This window comes from Salminus brasiliensis, chromosome 20 (assembly GCF_030463535.1).
Source record: "Salminus brasiliensis chromosome 20, fSalBra1.hap2, whole genome shotgun sequence".
NCBI classification, from domain to species: domain Eukaryota; kingdom Metazoa; phylum Chordata; class Actinopteri; order Characiformes; family Bryconidae; genus Salminus; species Salminus brasiliensis.
In genome coordinates this window covers 33,218,586-33,238,092 of record NC_132897.1, presented here as the reverse complement: position 1 = coordinate 33,238,092, position 19,507 = coordinate 33,218,586, and the positions used below count along the sequence as shown (strand labels likewise).

The following is a 19,507-nucleotide window of genomic DNA, read 5'->3' as shown; positions in this document are numbered from 1 at the left end:
CCTTAAACCTCTGTACAGTACTGTATGACTGATGAGGAGCTCCTGTAGAGATCTAGACTCAAGGATCATCAGGGCTATAGAACAGAAAAAATGTTTTCCAGTAAAAAAGGAACAAACACAGGTAAGGAACATTGTTGGGATTGAGACTTGATTGAGAAGAGTGGTTGAGGTTGTAACAGCTGTTGTCAGAATATGTAAATCAGACATTTTCATTAGATTACATGTTGGTGTAGTCCATCTCTGTGCTTCCTCTATATTCCTCAGCCCTCATAAATAGGCCTGTCTCATTATTCACGTGTTATTCTCTTATATAACGTTCTCATTTGCACACTGGTAGTGAATCCACTTGGGTTCCTGAAACGCAGTTGTAGCTTGACTGCTAAAAGCTTGTTTTGATCATGAGCAATGACTGAAAAATGACGGTAAGCATACTCTCCTCCTGGGCCGGACTAAATAATACTGTAAAAAGTGAAATTACTTTCGTTCAGGCAAATCTAAAATATATAAAAATATAGCCACAGCAAAGATCACGTGAGCATGAAAAGTGCAGACGTTGACCTTATTCTGGTCTGCTGAAAAACAAAAACAGGAAATGAGGAGCTGGACAACACTGCAGCTCATTTATGACCCAGGATGGACAAAGTACAGGACTGTACCTGAGTAAAAGTAGACTGTACACCGTAAGAAGTATTGTACCCCTGTAAATAGTATTGATTATTGATCAGTACCAGTAACTAATAATTATCTGATTTGTGCTTAAGCATTAATTAATTAATTAATTCACACACATTTACTCATTTAATTTTGCAAGACCAATCAATAGCCTATATGACCCAATCATCTCCTTTCAGTCCAGCCTAAAACTTAGGCCTTCTTTAAAAAAAACCCACCAAGACATCCTACATACGATGCATACCCAGTTCACATTGTGGATACCTGTTTATCAGCTATAATGGCAAATATTGCAAAGAAATAAAATAAACGTGGCAGATGCATTATAATGTTTGTAATTGTAATCATTACAAATATAAATAACTTATAATTTATAATTCATAATAATAATAATAATTGTATGTAATGTCTTTATTATTCTTTAAAATTTACAGTCAGGTTTTCTATTAAATGAATTTGATTAGAAGTAAATTATAAAGTCACACTTTTGAGTGTTTTTTTTATGTATATCTTAACCACTTTAATAATGATTAACGTAGACGTGAATGATGACTCCCACAGGAGTCTACTTATACTTTTTTTTAAAAAGAGAACGGTTGCAAAGTTGATGTCCATAACCCATAATCATTTTAATATTTCAGTAGAATTTTTGATGAATTATTAGAATTCAAAAAGTAGATGTAACTAATTAAATGATGTAAGGTTTCTACAATTCAGAACAGCAGATGTTGTGTTTGGTAAAATGGTAAATCGCTCAAATTGTAGCATTTATTAATGCATACATTGGTTATGTAGTAATTAACAGACTTTTAGATCATTACTGCACCGCTCTTTATTAGGACCAGTTTTTATAAAGTGTCAAAAAAAGGTCATGTATTATATAATATCCTAATAAGTAGTTTTCTTTGTATTTAATTAGAAATGTCTATAGAGTACTTGTACTGTTACTCAAGGTCCTCCAGAAATGTACGTTGTCCATCTCTTTCCAGAGTCGTCTGATACTTTATTATAGATAAATAAGCTTTTACCTCCACTCCGCTCTGTGTGACTTTGATCTGGCTCCGTTGGCTTACCCCAGGGGGCTGAAAACACACAGTACAACCAGAGGTTATGTACAGAGGTGTACTTCTAGGTGTCTGTTCCCTATTGATCCCCATACTCCATAATACATTAATGCATTTCAGCAGGTATGATCAAAAACAGCAGCAGTCATAAGATCAAACACTATAGATTTCTAACACAGGGTCGAGTTAACACTGCCATTAAAAACTCAGTGTAGAAGGAATTCTATCTCCTTTCTTCTATACCTACTTTAGCAGGCAAGATGACCAGTAACTCTGGTCAAACACTGACAGCTCCAACCAGCCAAGGCTCAGATTCTACAAGCCCTTTGAAGATGCCCTGTGGAATCTGTTACCCAGACAGTACAGCAGATGCTGTCCTAGAAGCTGAGGTAGAGTCACCATAGATCCTACTCGTTCTTCCAGCATGGCCCACTGATCAATTCCTGATCTGGTTGAGATATGGGGAATTTGAAAGTCCGGACTACGATATCCCAGACCTTCACTTGCACCATTACAATGGACTAATCTACATTATTGCCTCGTCTGGCAGTGTGAGCCACAGTCAGGACTTTCAAGCCGATGAACCTGTCTGCAATACAGCCTTCGAAGTTGGTCTAATTGGATACCCAGATAGGACCGCCTTCATTTTTAAGACCGACGACCATCAGTTTTTCGGGCTGGAACTTGGAGCCCATCCGTAGCCAGTAGACCGTAACCATAACGAGGCAGCATCTCCCAGTCTAACAGCTTTCCTCTTCAAGGCATCCGCAGACTTAAATATCAAAAGAAAGGTCACTGCTGAGGAAAAATAAGACCAACACATTTAATTGTGCAAACTCTGGTATTATCTGGGTATTAATAGTTTATTTACATTTAAGTAAACTAAGTGAGCTGCTGGTGAAACTGAAAAAATGTTCAAAAACTGTCAATCACTAAATTTCAATAGCTTTACTAACAGCACATTCTGAGCACTGACTTCTGACTCTGTTTATTTGGATTCATTCTGTTATTATATAGAGTTTTACAGGTAAACACAGCTTGTATATTAGAGCTCAAAGCTGTTTGTGTTATTTAACTATTTAATATTTCTCAGAGGAACGGCAAGTCCTGGAGACAGTAGCATGGCTTTGCCTGCGAGTCATGCCTACTGAGGGCTCATTTTCCGATTAAACGGAGCCATAGTGCAGATAAACGGAAGCGAAACCACTTGTTCCACTCCCCACATCCCCCTCCAACCCCTCACTAAAGGTAGAAAATGCTAAACATAGACACCACGTTCAGGGTGGTGGATGTGCCGTTCATGTGTATGGTATAGATTTGCTGTTGGCCAAGAATTCTGTGGAAGAACAAACCGCATCCAACAGACTCGCCTTCCAATTTCGTTATGGTGAGAAATTGATGTAGGAAACATTAATTTTATAACCACTATGAGAGCTTTGCAACCCTGTAAAAATGACATTGACCATGGCAATCACCGGGGTCCAAGCACTCACACCATAATGGAGCCAGGGGCACACAAATGACTGGCAGATGAAGTTTCTAGAATGGCCTAATATAACAGATGAGGGGTCTCTGAAGGAGACTAAAACTCAATTGTATAAATAGTTCCTCATCAATTCCCTGTTTTTTTAGTGTGAGTGCCAGCCAGCATGCTCAATATAACACCCAGATGGGGCCCATGCTTAACCCCTCACTGGTCCCGTCACTGACCCTGGTGGGCATCTCCATGTGGAGCCAACACAGAACCTAAAGACACAGCTTCTGGTTCCCAGGTGGGCTACCCATACAGGCCCCACATGGACATGTTGGCTGGGAATACAGGGCAGCCAACCAGACCAGAGGTCAGTTATGTCGAACGGTCATAAAGGCACAGTAACAAAAGTACCCTGTTTAATTCTAAGACGCGTTGGATCAAAATGGATCACAACATTCGTTTTTCTAGAACTCGGATGGTCCTGCGGGCCTTTATTAGCAGGACCAGGTGTGAGAATTGGCTAGAGAACGGAAGGGAATGTAATATAAGTGCTGCACCAAGGATGAAACCATACAAATGAAGACCTTGCAGCTGTTGAGTGTTTATGTGCTCGCTCTAGCAGCCCACTTTGAGGTAAGAATGCATCATTCAGAGGCTTTAACCACAGGCCTGAGGTCAGGTTTGCTTTTCGTGTCACCAGAAGGAAGTGTGTCAGGGTGCACTCTCTCTTCTTTTTCTCTCCAGACCAACACATGACTTTACACTTGAAGTCACGCTGAATCGTGACTGTTACAGCTAGGACTTTAGGTCAGGCCACAAGTGACAGAACTGCTTACTTAGTTATCACTAATTAGGTGGATATATCGACGTATCACAATGTTAAACTTTGCAATACTGCATCGATTCTCAGTATTGAACACAGTATTGATTATTAATTAATACTTTCGATGTAAAGATTGGTGTCAGATGGTGGTCCATTTAGTGTTGTGTTTGAACCCTGACCAATAGTTAGCACTGTTAACATACGCTATAGATTCCACTGTTCTGATTGGATAACAAATCGTAACCCCTGCATTGCGATACCATTCATATCGCCCAGCTCTTTATAAGATAAATACAGTAGCATAATGAATTGAGTTTTTAATGGAAACAAGTAGGAAACACCATAAATAGCCATTTTTTACTATCTATGATTTATTCGTTTATAGAAGCTTCAACGCATGAAGAATCAAACACAGATTAGCCATAGCGTGAAGTAAAAATATTGATTATCTGAACTGATTATCCGTTCTACCAGAAGACTCTGGAGACATGAGTGCAGTAAAGCATAAAGTTAATCTCGAATCTACAAATAATGAGATGGGAACAACGTTAGCATGTTAAAACTGTATGTTGATGGTTAAAGTCTTCGGCGTATGCCCCGCCGTCGTCAGCTCTCTCAGATTGTGCTGAACTTAGAGGCGGGGGACGGAGCCTGCCCACGGGCAGTCGTCAGGACCAAACTGGTGGAACAGGGGAGAACGTGTCGCCACTTCCGAAAGGAGCAAAAAACCCAAAAGTGTGTAAGTTGAGGTCTTGTAACACAGGTGGAGGCTGGTGATTGGCTGAAGACAGGTGACGCTGTAGAACCTTCGCTAGAGGGTGACCAAGAACCAAACTGTGCTGGCTAGAGCAGAGCAGGTCCTGTGAGGTGTTAGCGGTATGCAGTGGTCGGTACCTACCAACAGTGCTCCAAGGAAAGACCACTATGGACTTTAAGGATCTGTTGCTAACGTCAGGGGTCTCGTGGAGCCCATCCCTCTATGGGTCAGAGCCGTGTTGGCGGCACAAGGGGGCGCTACACAACATTACGCTGGTGGTTTTAATGTAACATATCTTGGAGCAGAACGGAGCTCATTTGCATAAACCAAAAACAGCCTATGTAACTGTAAGGAATAAAAAGAGCTTGGTAAATTGAATTCTGCCTTTATTTCAACAGAAACCCAGACAGACACCGTAAGTAATTGGGCAAAAATGTAGAATTTGTGCCTCTTGAAAGGAATTTTACAGATGCCAAAAAGTCTGTTTAAGGATTGCTGGTCAAGAGAGTTCTCTGAATACTTTCCTAAGGCACTGTAAATGTGTATTAGCTGAGCTGTTCATCAACCAAAATAATAAATGCCAAAAATAAATAAATAAAGAAAATAGGAAGGGATGAGCTTGTCAACTTTTTTTATTTTATTTGTTAAAGTATATAAAAAAAAGTAAAGCCAAAATAGCTCCACTGTGCCAAACCTGATTTTCAGTTTATTTGCAAATCAACAGAAGACGTTGAGTTCCAAAGCTGTTGCTAATTAGTGACGTTATTGGAGAACAGTAGGTTAATAAGTCTTAATTAGACTTTCAAAAAGTCGTAAGCTTTTTTTTGTTAAAGTTTGATCGAGACGATTAATTAGTGAGTTCCAATCAAAGCATTTACACCTCCGAAATAGCATCTCGTTAGAGGATAGCTTCATGTGATGTTTTGCTTTGAGGAATCACACTGAACATCACACTGTGAACATTTCTCCTAGAGTTGGTTGATGGACAGTATTAGCCTAATTATAGGAACCGGGTGTTCTTGTGGAGACAGCTTACGAAGATTGGAGAAGATGAGTTTCTGAGACGTCGCCGGTCGGGTATATGAGGTGAAAGAAATGGCCTGCTGCAGATAGTGGGTAGTACTGGAGTTAGGCCTCGGCCTTGTCTCGGTCTCAGCATCATTTTGACTCGGCCTTGTCTTGGCCTCAGGGCGAACCAGGTGAGTGCAGTGCCGGCGTCTGTACGCTTACCATTACTGAAGATTAACGGTACATTCCTGCAGTGTAAATTAACTATTTCAATTCAACGCTTCACTCTGATTGGCTAAGACCGTAAACCGAGTCACTGCCCTTTGTTTGGTTTATAAGCTGACTTTACTTGGTGACTTCTAAATATGTTTTAGAGAAGAATTCAGAGGACCTAAGAAATGCGCTACCAGTCCCATCATTCCCCTCCAACGCTGTGCTCTGAACTGGGATTCCAACTAAACACGCCAAGTCAAAATCCAAGATGGCTGCTCCACACATCTGCAGTAGTCTTATACAGTTTATTAGCCCTTATGTCTGTTTGTGTCTCATTAGATCGGTCTGACACTGTCCAACTTCTATCTGTGGATGCACAAAACACTGTATAATGCCTTATCCACTGGTATTGCTAGCAGTACTAACCTGGGACAATGCTAACGTGGGACATATTTTGATTGGATCCACCATAAAATGCCAGTAACGGACTCCATAAGCAGTTGTGGTGAATCCTAAAGTCTTTAGCCGAATGTTTTGAAGTAGTGTACAATTATGGGAATGTTTAACTGGAACGCCGCAGACGTTTATTCGTTTAAATATATAATCAATTATGATTCATGTCCGATGAGCTACAAATAAATTGAAGCTGTTGTTGTCTACCACTTCTGCTTTTTTCTTGACTCAGGCTCAGCTACTACAAAGTCTTGACCATCTTGACTAAGGGCGCTTTCACACCTGCACTTCTTCCTGAATTTACTTTCTTTGCTCTGAACGGTCTCACAGGATTTGTTGACTCTCTTTGGTGAGCTGGGATTTTATTTTACAAACCAACTATAGGTGTAAAAACGACTGAGAGTCAAATACTGCAGTGCTGATCCTGACTCAGACTTGACTACTACAAAGTCTCGGTCTTTAGTTGAGCTCCTTTTGTTGAGGACTTTGTCTTGAGTACCAAATTTTGCACCAAGCCTGGACTTATTATTTGACTTGTCTCTTGGCTCTGACTTGCTATGTGAAGGCTCTGGTCTTGCCTTAGACTGTGGTCATGACCTGAATGCTACAAAGTCCTGCTCTTGACTCTGACGACTAAAAATGATCGGACCTGCCTAAAAAGTCTCGGACTTGAATTCAGTGTGGCAGATCTTGACTTGGACTTAGACCTGCCTTGTTTTTGACCGCATCAGTAGCAGCAGAGGAATGACTTTTCACTGCTTCGGTTCTTCAGAACCCTGCACAGGCATTTTTCTTGCCTCACACATATCGGCCATGCAGATGGAGCTGCTGGAGGTCTGGGCTTTCGGTTTGTGGATTTTTTAGGACTTTGTTTTTTCGGTCTGTTCTAGCCTTCATCACAGGAGGTGAAACCAAGGGCGAGATGCTTTGAAATGGAAACCGGTCTTGCAGGAGCAGGCTGAGATTTGCTGACCGGCAGCGTCTACCTTCGTTGCCGTGCCGGCCTTTACGTTTCAGATCATCTCTCGAGGTGGTCGTTACTGAGGCTGTCGTTGTGTCTCATTCCAGAACCAGTTCTCAGAGTGGGGTGAGGTCGGGGTTTAAGTCAGAGGGAGGTAAAAGTCAACCACACCTTTTTTTTATTCTTAGTAGTGAGCTGATGTAGCGTGACTTTTCCATTTGGATCTTCACAAAGCTGTGAATACTGCTGTTTCTTCCGTCTCTCGCTCTGCCTCCTTCTCCTCCTCTGTCCCCTCTCTCTCTCTCTCTCTCTCACACTCACTCACACACACACACACACACACACACACTCTCGTCAGAATCAATCAGTATAGTTCTGCATGAGCGCTCAGGCTGCTGTCTGTGAGCAGTGTGAGATTGAGAAGGCTGAGAACCGACAGCACACACACACACACACACTTCCACACTCCCACACACACACATCTGAACAGCCCACTGAAACACAAAGCAATTATGACAGATGAACAGCAGCACATCTGAAATCAAAGCAGCCCTTAATCCATTTGAATTTAATTTTCTGTTCTAAGCTCCAAGCCGGCGCTGTGTGCTGTTTGAACCCCCCGTTTGGTTTCTGCGTAGCCTTTCTTCGGAGAAGACGAGTGAACAGGCCAGCGCTCGTCTTTCACGACTTCCCGTCCTCTCTTTTTATCTAAAAGTGGAGACGCTGATTTCCTTCCCCGTAACAATCCTCTCAGATCTCCGAGACTGCGGCCACTCAGTTCCCTTCCCAGAGTTGAAATAATAAGTGCAGAGCTGCTGTGTTACTGATTTGGTGTGAATTATTCTGCCAGTACTGTGTGACTGGTTTACTGACAACTATATACCTGTTATTACGGTCATCTGTAACATCAGTTTTTCAGCAATAAATTTTTTTATTTTGAAATGGTCAGATCTCCGCTTTGGAAAATCATAGAACGATATTAAGTTCGTTCCTGTCTAAGTCTGAGTCCCCCTAACATAGGGTGTGAGTTTGGAGAAGATAGGAGAAAGTCAAAAATTTGGCCTAAAAAAACTCACAGGGGTACCCCTTACGTTTTTTTTCAGCCAGATTTTTGACTTTTTCCGATCTTTTCCAAACTCACACCGTATGTTAAGGGGGCCCAGACTTAGACAGGGCTGCTCTTAGTTTCGTCCTATCTTGCACCAAAGCCGAGATCAGACGATCCAATTTCTATTATATTTCAGTCAAGCAAATACATAGGCTTTGGACAGTGGGCCTTTACTTTTAATACAGATATGGCTTCAGGGACAGATGGATAGCACGGGCAATTGTTATTATAGCATAAAATTTGTATTTATTTATTTATTTGAACAATTTAAAAAAAATTGTGACATGGCTTGGAACATGTATTGGAAATCTATTACATCTTTGACATGTTTTGGAAATGGGATTTTGCTCGTAATATAACTGACATAGCTTAAGTATATTAGAAAGTGGATGATGTCCAATATACAATATATTTTGAATGATGCCCCACTTTTATTACATTGGTAATTTTACTTTAATAGCAGCTTATTTGTGCACTGCATGTTTCCTGGAAACAGTGGCTACATCAATAGCTGAAACATTCCACTGTCCAAAGCCCATATATTTTTATATTGGAAATGGTCAGAAAAAAGCTGGGTCAGATCTCCGCTTTGGAAAATCATAGGACAATATTAAGTGCACCCCTGTTTACGTCTGAGTCCCCCTAACATAGGGTGTGAGTTTGGAGAAGATAAGAGAAAGTCAAAAATTTGGCCTAAAAAAACTCACAGGGGTACCCCTTACGTTTTTTTTCAGCCAGACTTTTGACTTTTTCCGATCTGTTCCAAACTCACACCGTATGTTAAGGATGCCCAGACTGTTAGTTTTGGCTTATCTTGCACCAAAGCTGAAAACCTAGGCCTTTTTTTTTTTTTTTTTTACATCCCACTTATAATACATTTGACTTGGCAGATATATATTGGATATGGGATCCCACATGCACTCTACACATGTAAGCATATATCCTGGCCGCCTAAGATATGTTTTGTGCTCTTGCAGCCTTGGGTTCCTTTTGTCACCGAACTCTTTTCCTATGTAAATGCATTTCCTGTTTTTTTGGGAATGTATATGTAAGAGTGCTGAGGCCCATAGCACCTTGCATTCCCTTCTTGACTTTTGGCTACAGCCCTGAGGCCTTCTTGATTTTTGACCCTATGATGTTCAAAAACTCCACTATGGGAATGAGAAATTATACCTATTTGTGTAAAAAGTCATCAGTTATAGCTGAGTAATAAACTACATGCTCGGAAACAGGCTTATATCATAATCAGACAAGAACATGCTGGTTTGGGACAGCTGGACACACCCATATGACTTATTGGACACTTAAGCTGCAACATCAGATATATTGCTTTTTGGGACAACCTGCCCACTCCAGAGCGGTGGGCATCTAGGAGATAAGTCGGCGGATAGCTGAAGGACACCTTTGTCCCAAAACCCCCAAAACCCCCAGTATTGCCTGGGGTTATTGTTCCTGAAGTAATCACTCAGTGTCCGGCGTCAGTGTACTTAAATGGCTATTGGGGCCCCAAATTGGAATACGGCCCATATATGCGTCCAGTGGCAGTATATTTGAATGGGCTTATGCCAAAGTATTCAATGAATTATTTATAGAAAATGCTATAAAAACATGTGCATTACTCTCTATACTGTTAGACTTTTATTATATGTTGCACTGAGGCTTCTGAATTATTCAGGATCCACTATGAATATCTTTATCAGCTTTAGAGGAGAGGCTGCTCTGATGCTTTCTCCACCCAGGATTCATTTTTCTCATTTTTGTTGAAGTGGAACTTCAGGGTGATACAATGCAGCGTGACACGGCCGGAACAGAACCCGGGTAAAGCGCCGAGAGGCGTTGTGAAGCACCTCGCTCTGCCGCTCGTGAGACGTGCTGTTAGGACAAGGTGCAAGGACACTTTGACAGGTACCCTGTTGGGTGCAGACCAGTCAAAATTCCACCCGTACGTGCCCTGCCTGCTCGGCCCAAGTGAACCCCCCCCAGTTCTGTTAATCGCTGATGTGAAAGCAGTGGGTCGTCGTCTTCTTCTTCTAGCAGAATCTCAGAGCTGTAGAATTCACAACCTGGACTCTCGACGGATACTCGCAGCGTTCCTGCAGCATGATCTATTAGCCCTGCGTTTGAGAATACCTTTTGGTACATGGACCACTGATGCATTTATTTATATATATATTTATTTATTTATTTTACTGTGGGGAACCAGGCAACAGCATTAATCATTGTTTCCCAAACCTGGTCCTGGAGACCGTCGGCTTTGCTTGCTCTTTTTTCCACCAGTGGAAAAATGCTTATTGTGAGACCATGGCTTCGCTTCTCAACACATGTGGAAATCCATTTCATACGGTGGTGGTCCATTACAGAAGCCTCGTAGATGCTCGCCTGACATTCGTCTCTGAGATAATGTGTAAACGTCTATTGAATGTAACCCTGAAATTCCAACCCTGATCTTACCTTCAGATTTAAGGTTTAGATCAAGGTTAGGGTTGATTTACGATCATGGACCATCCAAGTAAAGTGATACCCATACTTTCTAACATCTTTGGTGGCTTCAGCCTAGTTTACGTCTCTACTGGTTTAGAGCTATTTAGTGGTCAAGACCCTTGGGCCTGTGCCCTGTAGGCCTGGTTGGTTCCTCGTTGGGAGCTGGAAAAACCAACATTTTAGAACCTGAAGGCCTCAAGGTATGGAAACGCTGACCCAACCGACCAGGGTTGGCTTTCCTGAAAGCTTCTTAGCACCAAGGTCATTCTCAAAGATGACGCTGAACAAGCTGATAGTCTGGGATGCTTTAAATCAGTGCGCTAACATGCTACCGTATCTAAAGAACCTCAGTGGGGAACCTCAGACAGGCCCATGTGGTTTAAGAGGTTGAGCCAGCTAAAGGACTCTGGGCTTACCTGTGGTAAGCCCAGGAAGTAGTGGGAAGGAAGATCTGTTGCAGTAGTGGCCCCAGGGCAAAAAAAAAAAAAAGGGACCTGGAGCCCTCCAATGCTAAATCAGCATTCCTGCTGCCCGTCCCAGGATCTGAAGCTGCTGCTGAGGAAGCCCTCCGTGCTGGAACTGTTGGCATCTGTTTGAACTGCTTTGCCCTGAGCAGCCTTTTATCTCCTCTCTGCAGGGAGTGGTGTCTGCAGAGACCAGCAGAGGAGGTTTGCTCCTGGAGGAACCCAAGACTCTGCTGTTTAAAGGGAACACCTACAGTCTACAAGTCTCCATCCAGGACTTGCCCCAGTTCCTGTGGAGTATCAAACCCTTTACCACCTGCCAGGTAAGCTAGCGGCGTTTTCTTCTCTCGGTTTTGAGGTTTTCTGTGGCATTGAGTTTTCCACAGGACTAAGGACCAAGATCTGGACGAAAGCCACGCATGGAATGGTTTTAATGTTATCTTGGACGTAGAACATACATCAGCACAAAACGTCTCCAGTAGTCACATCGCATATATTTAGTATGTATATACTAGAAGTATAGTCAAAAACATCTTTCTTTGATGATCTGAAATACTGTCCCCATAGGAAAGCATTGAAATGTGTCCAAAAACTTTAACAAAAAAATCTTGACAGATCTTGATCTTACTTTTTAAGCTGCAAACATCAAAATTGGCAACACTGTAGAACGAATACCAATACTAATATTATGCCAGTGTCTTAGAAACAAATTTTGGAAAGGTTTTGGAACCCCACGTTTTGGCCAAATGTCTGTGGACACCACTGTATAAGCCAGTTGACTTGAAGGAGCTTTTGGGCAAATGTTTTGGAAAGGTTTGTGGACACAGCTCTATTAGCTGAGTTTATAATAATAGTAATAATTATAAAAGCAGTTCAGGAGATCTGTGGAGGTCCAAGAAAGCTCATCTGCAAGAGGGTGGTGCACCGTTCTACTCAACTTTTCATGTACGCTACAAAGCATCCACAGATGCCGGATGACTTTTGGAAACCAGACCTGGACTGATTTGCTCCAAATCCAAATCTTGGTGGCCACAATCAGCAAAGGTACATTTGGGGAGAATGCATTTTTTTGGCCTAATATGGTTTTAGAGAGAAGCCAGTGACTCCATCCAGGTGTGTTACAGATGAGGCTTCTTCTACATACACTCCTTCCTGTCAGCTGAAGCTGTCCTGCCATGCTGATCTGTAACCAGCTCTGCAGAAACGTAATGGGTAAGGTTGGGAAGCTGATCTCAGAACAGCAGAGCTTGTGTTTCCAGCTGACAGTTTTGTACGGATGTGCTGCAGCGTCAACCTGGACTCAGCATTCTAATTCAGGGGAAGGAGAAAGACTATTTCAAGAGCGAGTCAGTCATCCCACTCCAGCGCATAAAAACCACAGGGACGTGACAAGGCAGGATTTACTGCTGCAAGTCGAGCTTGCCTTTCTCTACCAATCCCATTCTCTCTGCTCAGCACCACTGTGAAATTGCACAAGATCCAGACATCACTGCGCAGCCAATGATGCCTGGAACTTCAGATGAGCGTTAAAGGAACAGTTTGGTGAAAGAAAAAAAAATAAATAAATACCCTCAAAGCCCAAATGCCAAAATGAGGTTTGGTGGCTGAAATAGTTATTTTTTTGTTTTACACTGGAGTTACGTGGTCAAACTTTATCAAAAGGCTAAAGACTTTCAAACTCGGAAAAAGGACGTCAGTGCAGCTCTGAAAGTTGCTGCTGAAGCAAACGCATCAAAGCATCAGCCAGGAAGCTAGGAAACTAGGTCATGCGGCAGGACGATGATCTGACAAAGTTGCCACGCCTACCTATGGACGACTGACTTGAATTACACCAGTTCTGTCTGGAAGAATCCCATGGAGCTCACGTGGAGGGACAAGGGGCTCTGAGTGGGTTTGTACATATGTTGTTACTGGGATCCAGTTGGGCTAAGCCTACAGGCTTCACATGGGCATGTTATCTGGGATAAGCTACTATGTGAGAAGCAATTCAAATGCCAACCCACAAAATACTAACAGTGTCTGTAAACTTTTGAAAACTCACTGAAAAGCAGCTTTAGTCATAGTATCTAATGTCTGTTTAGGTGTAATGCAAACCTTTGGCCCTGAACTGTGTGAAGCGAATAATTAAAGAACAAAATGAGGGCTTCGAAAGGGCTGCTCCTACCACTTGGAGCTACGTGAGGTGTTGATGACATTCGTTCAGTACAAATACTGCGAAGTGCAAGACAAGTCAGAGTATGAACACCGCTGAGTATAATGGAGTATGAACAGTTTGTTAACAGCGCTGTTTGTTAGCATCGTAGCTCCAGTGTAAAAGGAGAGCTGCATGTGAGTTAAGAGGAGAACTAATTTGATTTGGTTGAGCGTCCCCAAGGCCACTGTGCTGTGCAGCGATTGGGTGAACATGGGGCGCCGGCGGTCAAGGACGTGCCCTGCTCTTGTACCTCTTCTCGGAATTTAATTATTCATCAAAGGCAATCTGCTCTCTAGTGTGTTTTTAACGCTTAGCCTGGGAGCGACCTCCACTGACGGAATTAACAGGGATTTGGGTTCACGTCTCTCTTGACCTGAAGATTTCGGAGGTGGCTCTCTGAACGTGGAGACGGGTTCGTAATGGCATTCGGCGCACAGCCTAGCCTAGCCTCGCCTCGCCTCTGCTGAATCAGCACTACAAGCACACACAGCACCTTCTATCTGATCACTGGCATGTCTTATACGTTCTCTTTGTCTGTCTGTCTGTCTGTCTGCTGCAGGAGTTTTCCTTCTGTCAGGTGTGGAGCAGTAACCAGCAGCCTTTGCACTGTGCCTTTTCTCTGGAGAGGTTCACCACTGCCACCACGCAGCTCTCCTGCAAGATCAGCGTGCGCCAGGTCAAAGGTCATGAGCAGATCCTGCAGGTCTACACCTCCGTGGCAGAGGTCAGGCCCCTTTACCTCCTCTCTGTGTTGCTGGTCTGACCGGCTTGAACCCGTAAACACTGTGACCTTCCTTCCAGAACTGCACGTTTCAGTTAGGGGGTGGGTCGGGAGAGTAGTTCGAGAGAGCGCAATTGGTCAGGTGGATAGATGGCACGGGTGTCGGTTGGCTTGCATGCACTAGAAGAGACTAGAAGAGACATGTTCCTACTGGGTTCAGATGGTCTAGGCTGATGGTCATGGTGGTTGAAAAGCTGGTCATCCAGTTGGTTAACCAGCTCTTGACCACCATGGTGTATGAAGCCATGATTCTGGCCATGATGCTGGTCCTTACCTTCCTAGTGTCGGGGGCATTGCTATAAAAATGCACTACCACCCCCATGCTTCACAGCTGGTGTGAGGGTCTTACTTTGAAAAGCATTCGGTGCCAGAATGTCGGACAAAAATCTGAAAGTTCCAGTTTCGGTTCATCCAGCTGTTTCCTGAGAGGACCATGTGTATTCTTCTTAGTTAACAATGGTTTCTCATTCCTGCTCAGTGTTTTTCTAGTGGCTGGGTCATGAGCTGAGGTGAGAGAGAGCCCTGCAGTTGCTCTTTAGATGTTGTTTTGAGTTTTCTGTGCCTTGCTCCTGGGGGGGATTTTTGGAGGGTGTCCACTCCTGGGAGAACTGACTACTATATTCCAAGCTTTCTTCTTTTGGGCAGTGTGGCTTTGATTGTACTTCAGTGGAGCCCTAGAGGCTTCGAAACTTTCTCCACACACCGTCCGTGACCTTAAAAGTCTTCAGGAGTCTCTCCTCTCTGTGGCATGACGTGCCCGACTGGACAACCTGTGTGCTGACAAGTCGACTCTGATTTAAAGGCCCAAAGTTAGATTTAGATTGCTTAGTTTTATGGATAAGTTGCTGTTTTTAGGCTGTTGCCTACCTACAACCCCCCCCCCCCTGTCAAACCTAATGCACTTTGTAGTTGGATCATACTAAATGTGACACATCCACTAAATGACGCTGAGAGTTGTCAAGGGTGTGGGAGACAGTTGGATATTGGGGAAGGACCATATTAACCAAAACTGACAAGCGCTGTCACGGGGTGATATATGAACGGGAACACCCAACATAGCAGCTGTATTATGGAATGTCCCACCCTTCAATAGTTAGTTAGTCATTTCTTGATTCAAATGAAAGGCAAATTAGTCATTTTGCTGCCTACCTGTCACAAGTCTGGGAGCGGCACAGTGAGGCCAACACGGCTGAGTATCTGATGCGATTCTTTAGTTTAGACCGAGAGATGCAAGGCTAATGCTGCTAACAGACACTGAACATAGACCTAAAATCATCTTCGTTTAGTAGCTACACTAATCAGCAAGAGTAGATCTCATTTAAACTGGACCAACATTATCATTACCACAGCTCTGTTTCGTGTTTATAGACTAAAGTAAGTCACGCCATGTTCTACACAACCTCCATTTACCAAACTCATGAAGATCTGGATGCTTTTTCAGATTAGTGACATTCAAGTCCATTGTTTTTTTTTTTGTTTTTTTTTAGCAGCGTTAGCCTAGCATCACCTCAGATACCAAACATTTACGGGGCTAAATTTTGACAACCCTTTAAACTGACTGACTTTCTTTTACTGATGTGTGTCTGCAGTGACCTGATAAATAGGACGGTCAGGTCTTCACTTTCCAACTCTAATAGCATCAAGATCTTCTTGAATGGTCTAAGCATCAGTTTTTGGTTTTACAATGTTTGCGAGACATTTCTGAGAATGTATTTACAGAGAAGAGGAGGTTGGTGACTATAACTGACTGGTCTAAGTCCATTGTTTGTTAGCAAAGTTAGCCTAGTGTCTAGCATAGGTCAGTCTATGTTGGCCTGCACTGCACGCATTCACCGTTGCATATGGTAAAATGCCCTCATTCCTTCCCTCCGTTTTTTTGTTATCTTTGCAGAGGGAAAAGGAAACGCTCCCCTTTTTTATGCAGGCAGATTGCACGGTCACCTCGCAGACGGGCGCCAAAGCCTTCAAAATCCCCCTGTCCATTCGGCAGCGGATCTGCGCCACCTTCGACACTGCCAATGCCAAAGGCAAGGACTGGCAGCTCCTCGCCCAGAAGCTCCACATTCAGAGGTAAAAGCCCTGGAGGGACGGGAGGAGAGGGAGAGGGAGAGAGAGAGAGTAGTATTAATATATTAAAAGTTTGCGTGCTGTCCATGGTAGTTTTGTAAATGAGCCTGCTGTAAAATTGGCTCCCCCACAGCTGAGTTCATACAGCTCGAGTTACTCAGCCTGACAAATGACCATTTTTTTTTACAAATTAAAGAAACCACCAGGAATATGAGGAGCGCTGGCCGGCACAGTTAGCGCCGTCAGGCTGCACGCCGTCGCATAATGATCCGACTGGAAACTCTTTAAATAGTCATGGTGCTGTTATGGCATGCACACTATACCTTATACATTATACATCACCAAGGCCGATATTTAATTACCTCTGCATGCTAAGTGTCATTTTGCAGAGGAGCGTTTGTTTGATGCTCATGATGTAACTCGTTGTTGGGCTTTAAGGAAACTTATTATTACATGAGTGCTTTTCGGATAGTTTAGGACTCGAGGCAGATCAGTGCTTATTGGATTTTGCCTCTGAACAGCGCTGAGAGAGAACTGTGTTAACACACTGCCCTCAGCTGCCCAGAAAGGGTACTGCAGGCAGCAGTGAGGAATACATAAGACCGTATGACCATATGTTTGGTTGGTTGTTTGTTTCTTGAGACAGTGGTCCTCATTTGGTTTGGCTGAATGCCATCAGCATAGCCATGACAGTCAACACCATGCTTACAGATTATTTACCCAAAGGCAACATATAAAGAATAAAGACTAACAGTCCCAGGATTGACCCTTGTGGAACACCGTAATTTTGTGTAATGAGAGTATTTATCATTAAAGTAAACAAAGTGGTGACGATCTGTCACACAGGATATAAACTAAATGAGGGCTGATTCCTTTAGTATTTTAATTCCCACACTATTTTAAAGTTGCTGAGCCTGGGTTTTGAACCCACGACCCTGCCATCCGTAGTCCAGTGCTCTAACCGCTGAGCCACCGCTGCCTCTAATGGCCAGTGCTGGTTTACTCAATGATGTTTAAAGAACTGCTGAAACTAGTAGTAAGTCTAGTGTGAGGAAGAATTTGATGAGCTAATAATGCTAACTGATGCCTTTAGTGTATTTTATATGATATACAATAGTGAAATCTAGGACCTTGATTATGAAGGGGTGTATATATAAATATAAAATCATCATTTATAACAATAGGCTTGCTAATTTAAGTAGTATTGAGGGACGAGTTTGCAATGACAAGATTACCATATTTACGCCTTGGAGAGGGAGAAGGGAGGGGGTGGGCATGGAGAGGGAGAGAGAGGGCATGGAGAGAGAGAGAGGGAGGGGGGGGCATGGAGGGAGAAGGGAGGGGGGGGCATGGAGAGGGAAGGGAGGGGGCATGGAGAGAGAGAGAGGGGGGGGGCATGGAGAGAGAGGGAGGGGGGCATGAAGGGAGAGAGAGTATTGAGGGACGAGTTTGCAATTACCATATTTACGCCTTGGCCGAGAGAGGGAGAAGGGAGGGGGGGGCATGGAGGGGGAGGGAGAGGGAGAAGGGGCATGAAGGGGAAGGGGGGGGGGCATGGACAGATGGACGGACGGACACACACACACACACACACACACACACACACACACACACACACACACACACACCTCAAAGTGAGTAAAGTGAGAAAGGGGCAGTGGCTGAAATCTTTGCTCACTTCGCCGAGCGTGGGTATCGAACCCACGCCGCTGTCGCCCATAGCCCAATGCTCAAACCACTGAGCCACCACTGCCCCTGATGGTAACTACTGGTTTCTTCTGTTATCTAAAGTCCTTTTCAGTAACTGGGTTAAAAGGCTCTAGGCCTGCAGGGGGCAGGCACGCTATTGAAGGCTACTCTAGGATTATGTGACAGGGACATTAGGGTGGTGGCTCAGCGGTTAGAGCTCTGGCCTATTGACGACAGGGTTGTGGGTTCGATACCAGGGCTCGGCAAGCTGCTTTATCATAGCTGTTTACTTTTCCTCCCTTATTTGTTTGATCTTGATTGGTGTAACACTGTCAAGGTTACAGATTTGTAGGATGAGTTGGGCAGGAGATGGTTCAATCTGGAAGGTTAATAATGTATAGACTAGCTGCTGGGGTTGGTATGGGACGTTTGCTGATTAAGGTAGTGATCAGAGATGGGGTCAGGTTCAGCCAGAGCTCAAGACCCAGGGTCAATACTAAAGTCTAACGTAAGGCTGAATCTGAGAGTGGGTCCTACAACATTTTAACTGAACCCCAAAGCATCCAAACCCAATCATATCTTATCACAATTACCAAAAAAAGTCACTGCGCTATTCCCACTGACATAGTAGATTTATGACCTTTTAAATGATAAAAATGTCTAGAAATTCATAGTCCCTAACCGCAGCAGTGGTGTTGTATGATACATCAGCTTGAATGCACACCTAGAGTATTCCAACTCTGAAAAGGACTTGGTTCGCATAATTAGCTAGAACTGTTATCCAACAGTTATTGAACCAGTACTTGCCATAGCATAAACTTGTCCCTTAGCATTGGCTACATACCTTAGTCTCTTAAACTAGCAACCATCAAAGCCCATTCTCAAAAAGCCTCAAGTAGAAATACCCCAGGCCAATATCAAATCTCCCCTTCACAGTCAAGGTCCTAGAAAAAGTAGCAACAACAGCATTCACAAGCTGGAGTGGAGGTAGAGCCGGGGTTTAGACGACTGCGTAGGAAGCCTCCCGGGCAGCCTCGTCTTGCGTTGACGGAGCTCTGACTGCCCCTCCGACAGAAGTTGGATCTGCCGGTCCAGCTGGGCGAGGTTCTCGCTAAGCGTCTGGAGAGCTCGTTCCTCCGTGGTCGCCATGTTCCTCCAGGGTAAACAGACAGACACAAACGCGAACTCACGGTTAGTAAGACGAAGTGACACACGTTGCAGTTAGTACAAAGATAAATAAGCCATGTACGGTGTACTGCCACTCCCCTGATGGTAACGATGCCGGTACTTCTCTCTTT

The 19,507-nt window shown here is 43.6% G+C and overlaps 1 protein-coding gene and 1 long non-coding RNA gene across 6 annotated transcripts in view; one reads left to right on the top strand and one right to left on the bottom strand.

Annotated features, from left to right (window-relative positions):
• The window catches only part of unc5db (unc-5 netrin receptor Db), a 169,944-nt gene that overhangs the window by 149,508 nt on the left and 929 nt on the right, over positions 1–19,507 (top strand). For all 5 annotated transcript variants that reach the window (XM_072665227.1, XM_072665225.1, XM_072665228.1 and 2 more), the window contains 3 exons: positions 11,652–11,801; positions 14,232–14,396; positions 16,345–16,523. In XM_072665227.1, coding sequence (XP_072521328.1) covers positions 11,652–11,801; positions 14,232–14,396; positions 16,345–16,523 — 494 coding nt within the window. The remainder of the gene's footprint in view (positions 1–11,651; positions 11,802–14,231; positions 14,397–16,344; positions 16,524–19,507) is intronic.
• LOC140542312 (uncharacterized) lies at positions 11,895–19,501 on the bottom strand. Its single transcript, XR_011978000.1, has 2 exons — positions 19,183–19,501; positions 11,895–16,532 (listed from the first exon to the last, which is right to left on the bottom strand). It is a non-coding gene; the product is annotated as an uncharacterized lncRNA (long non-coding RNA).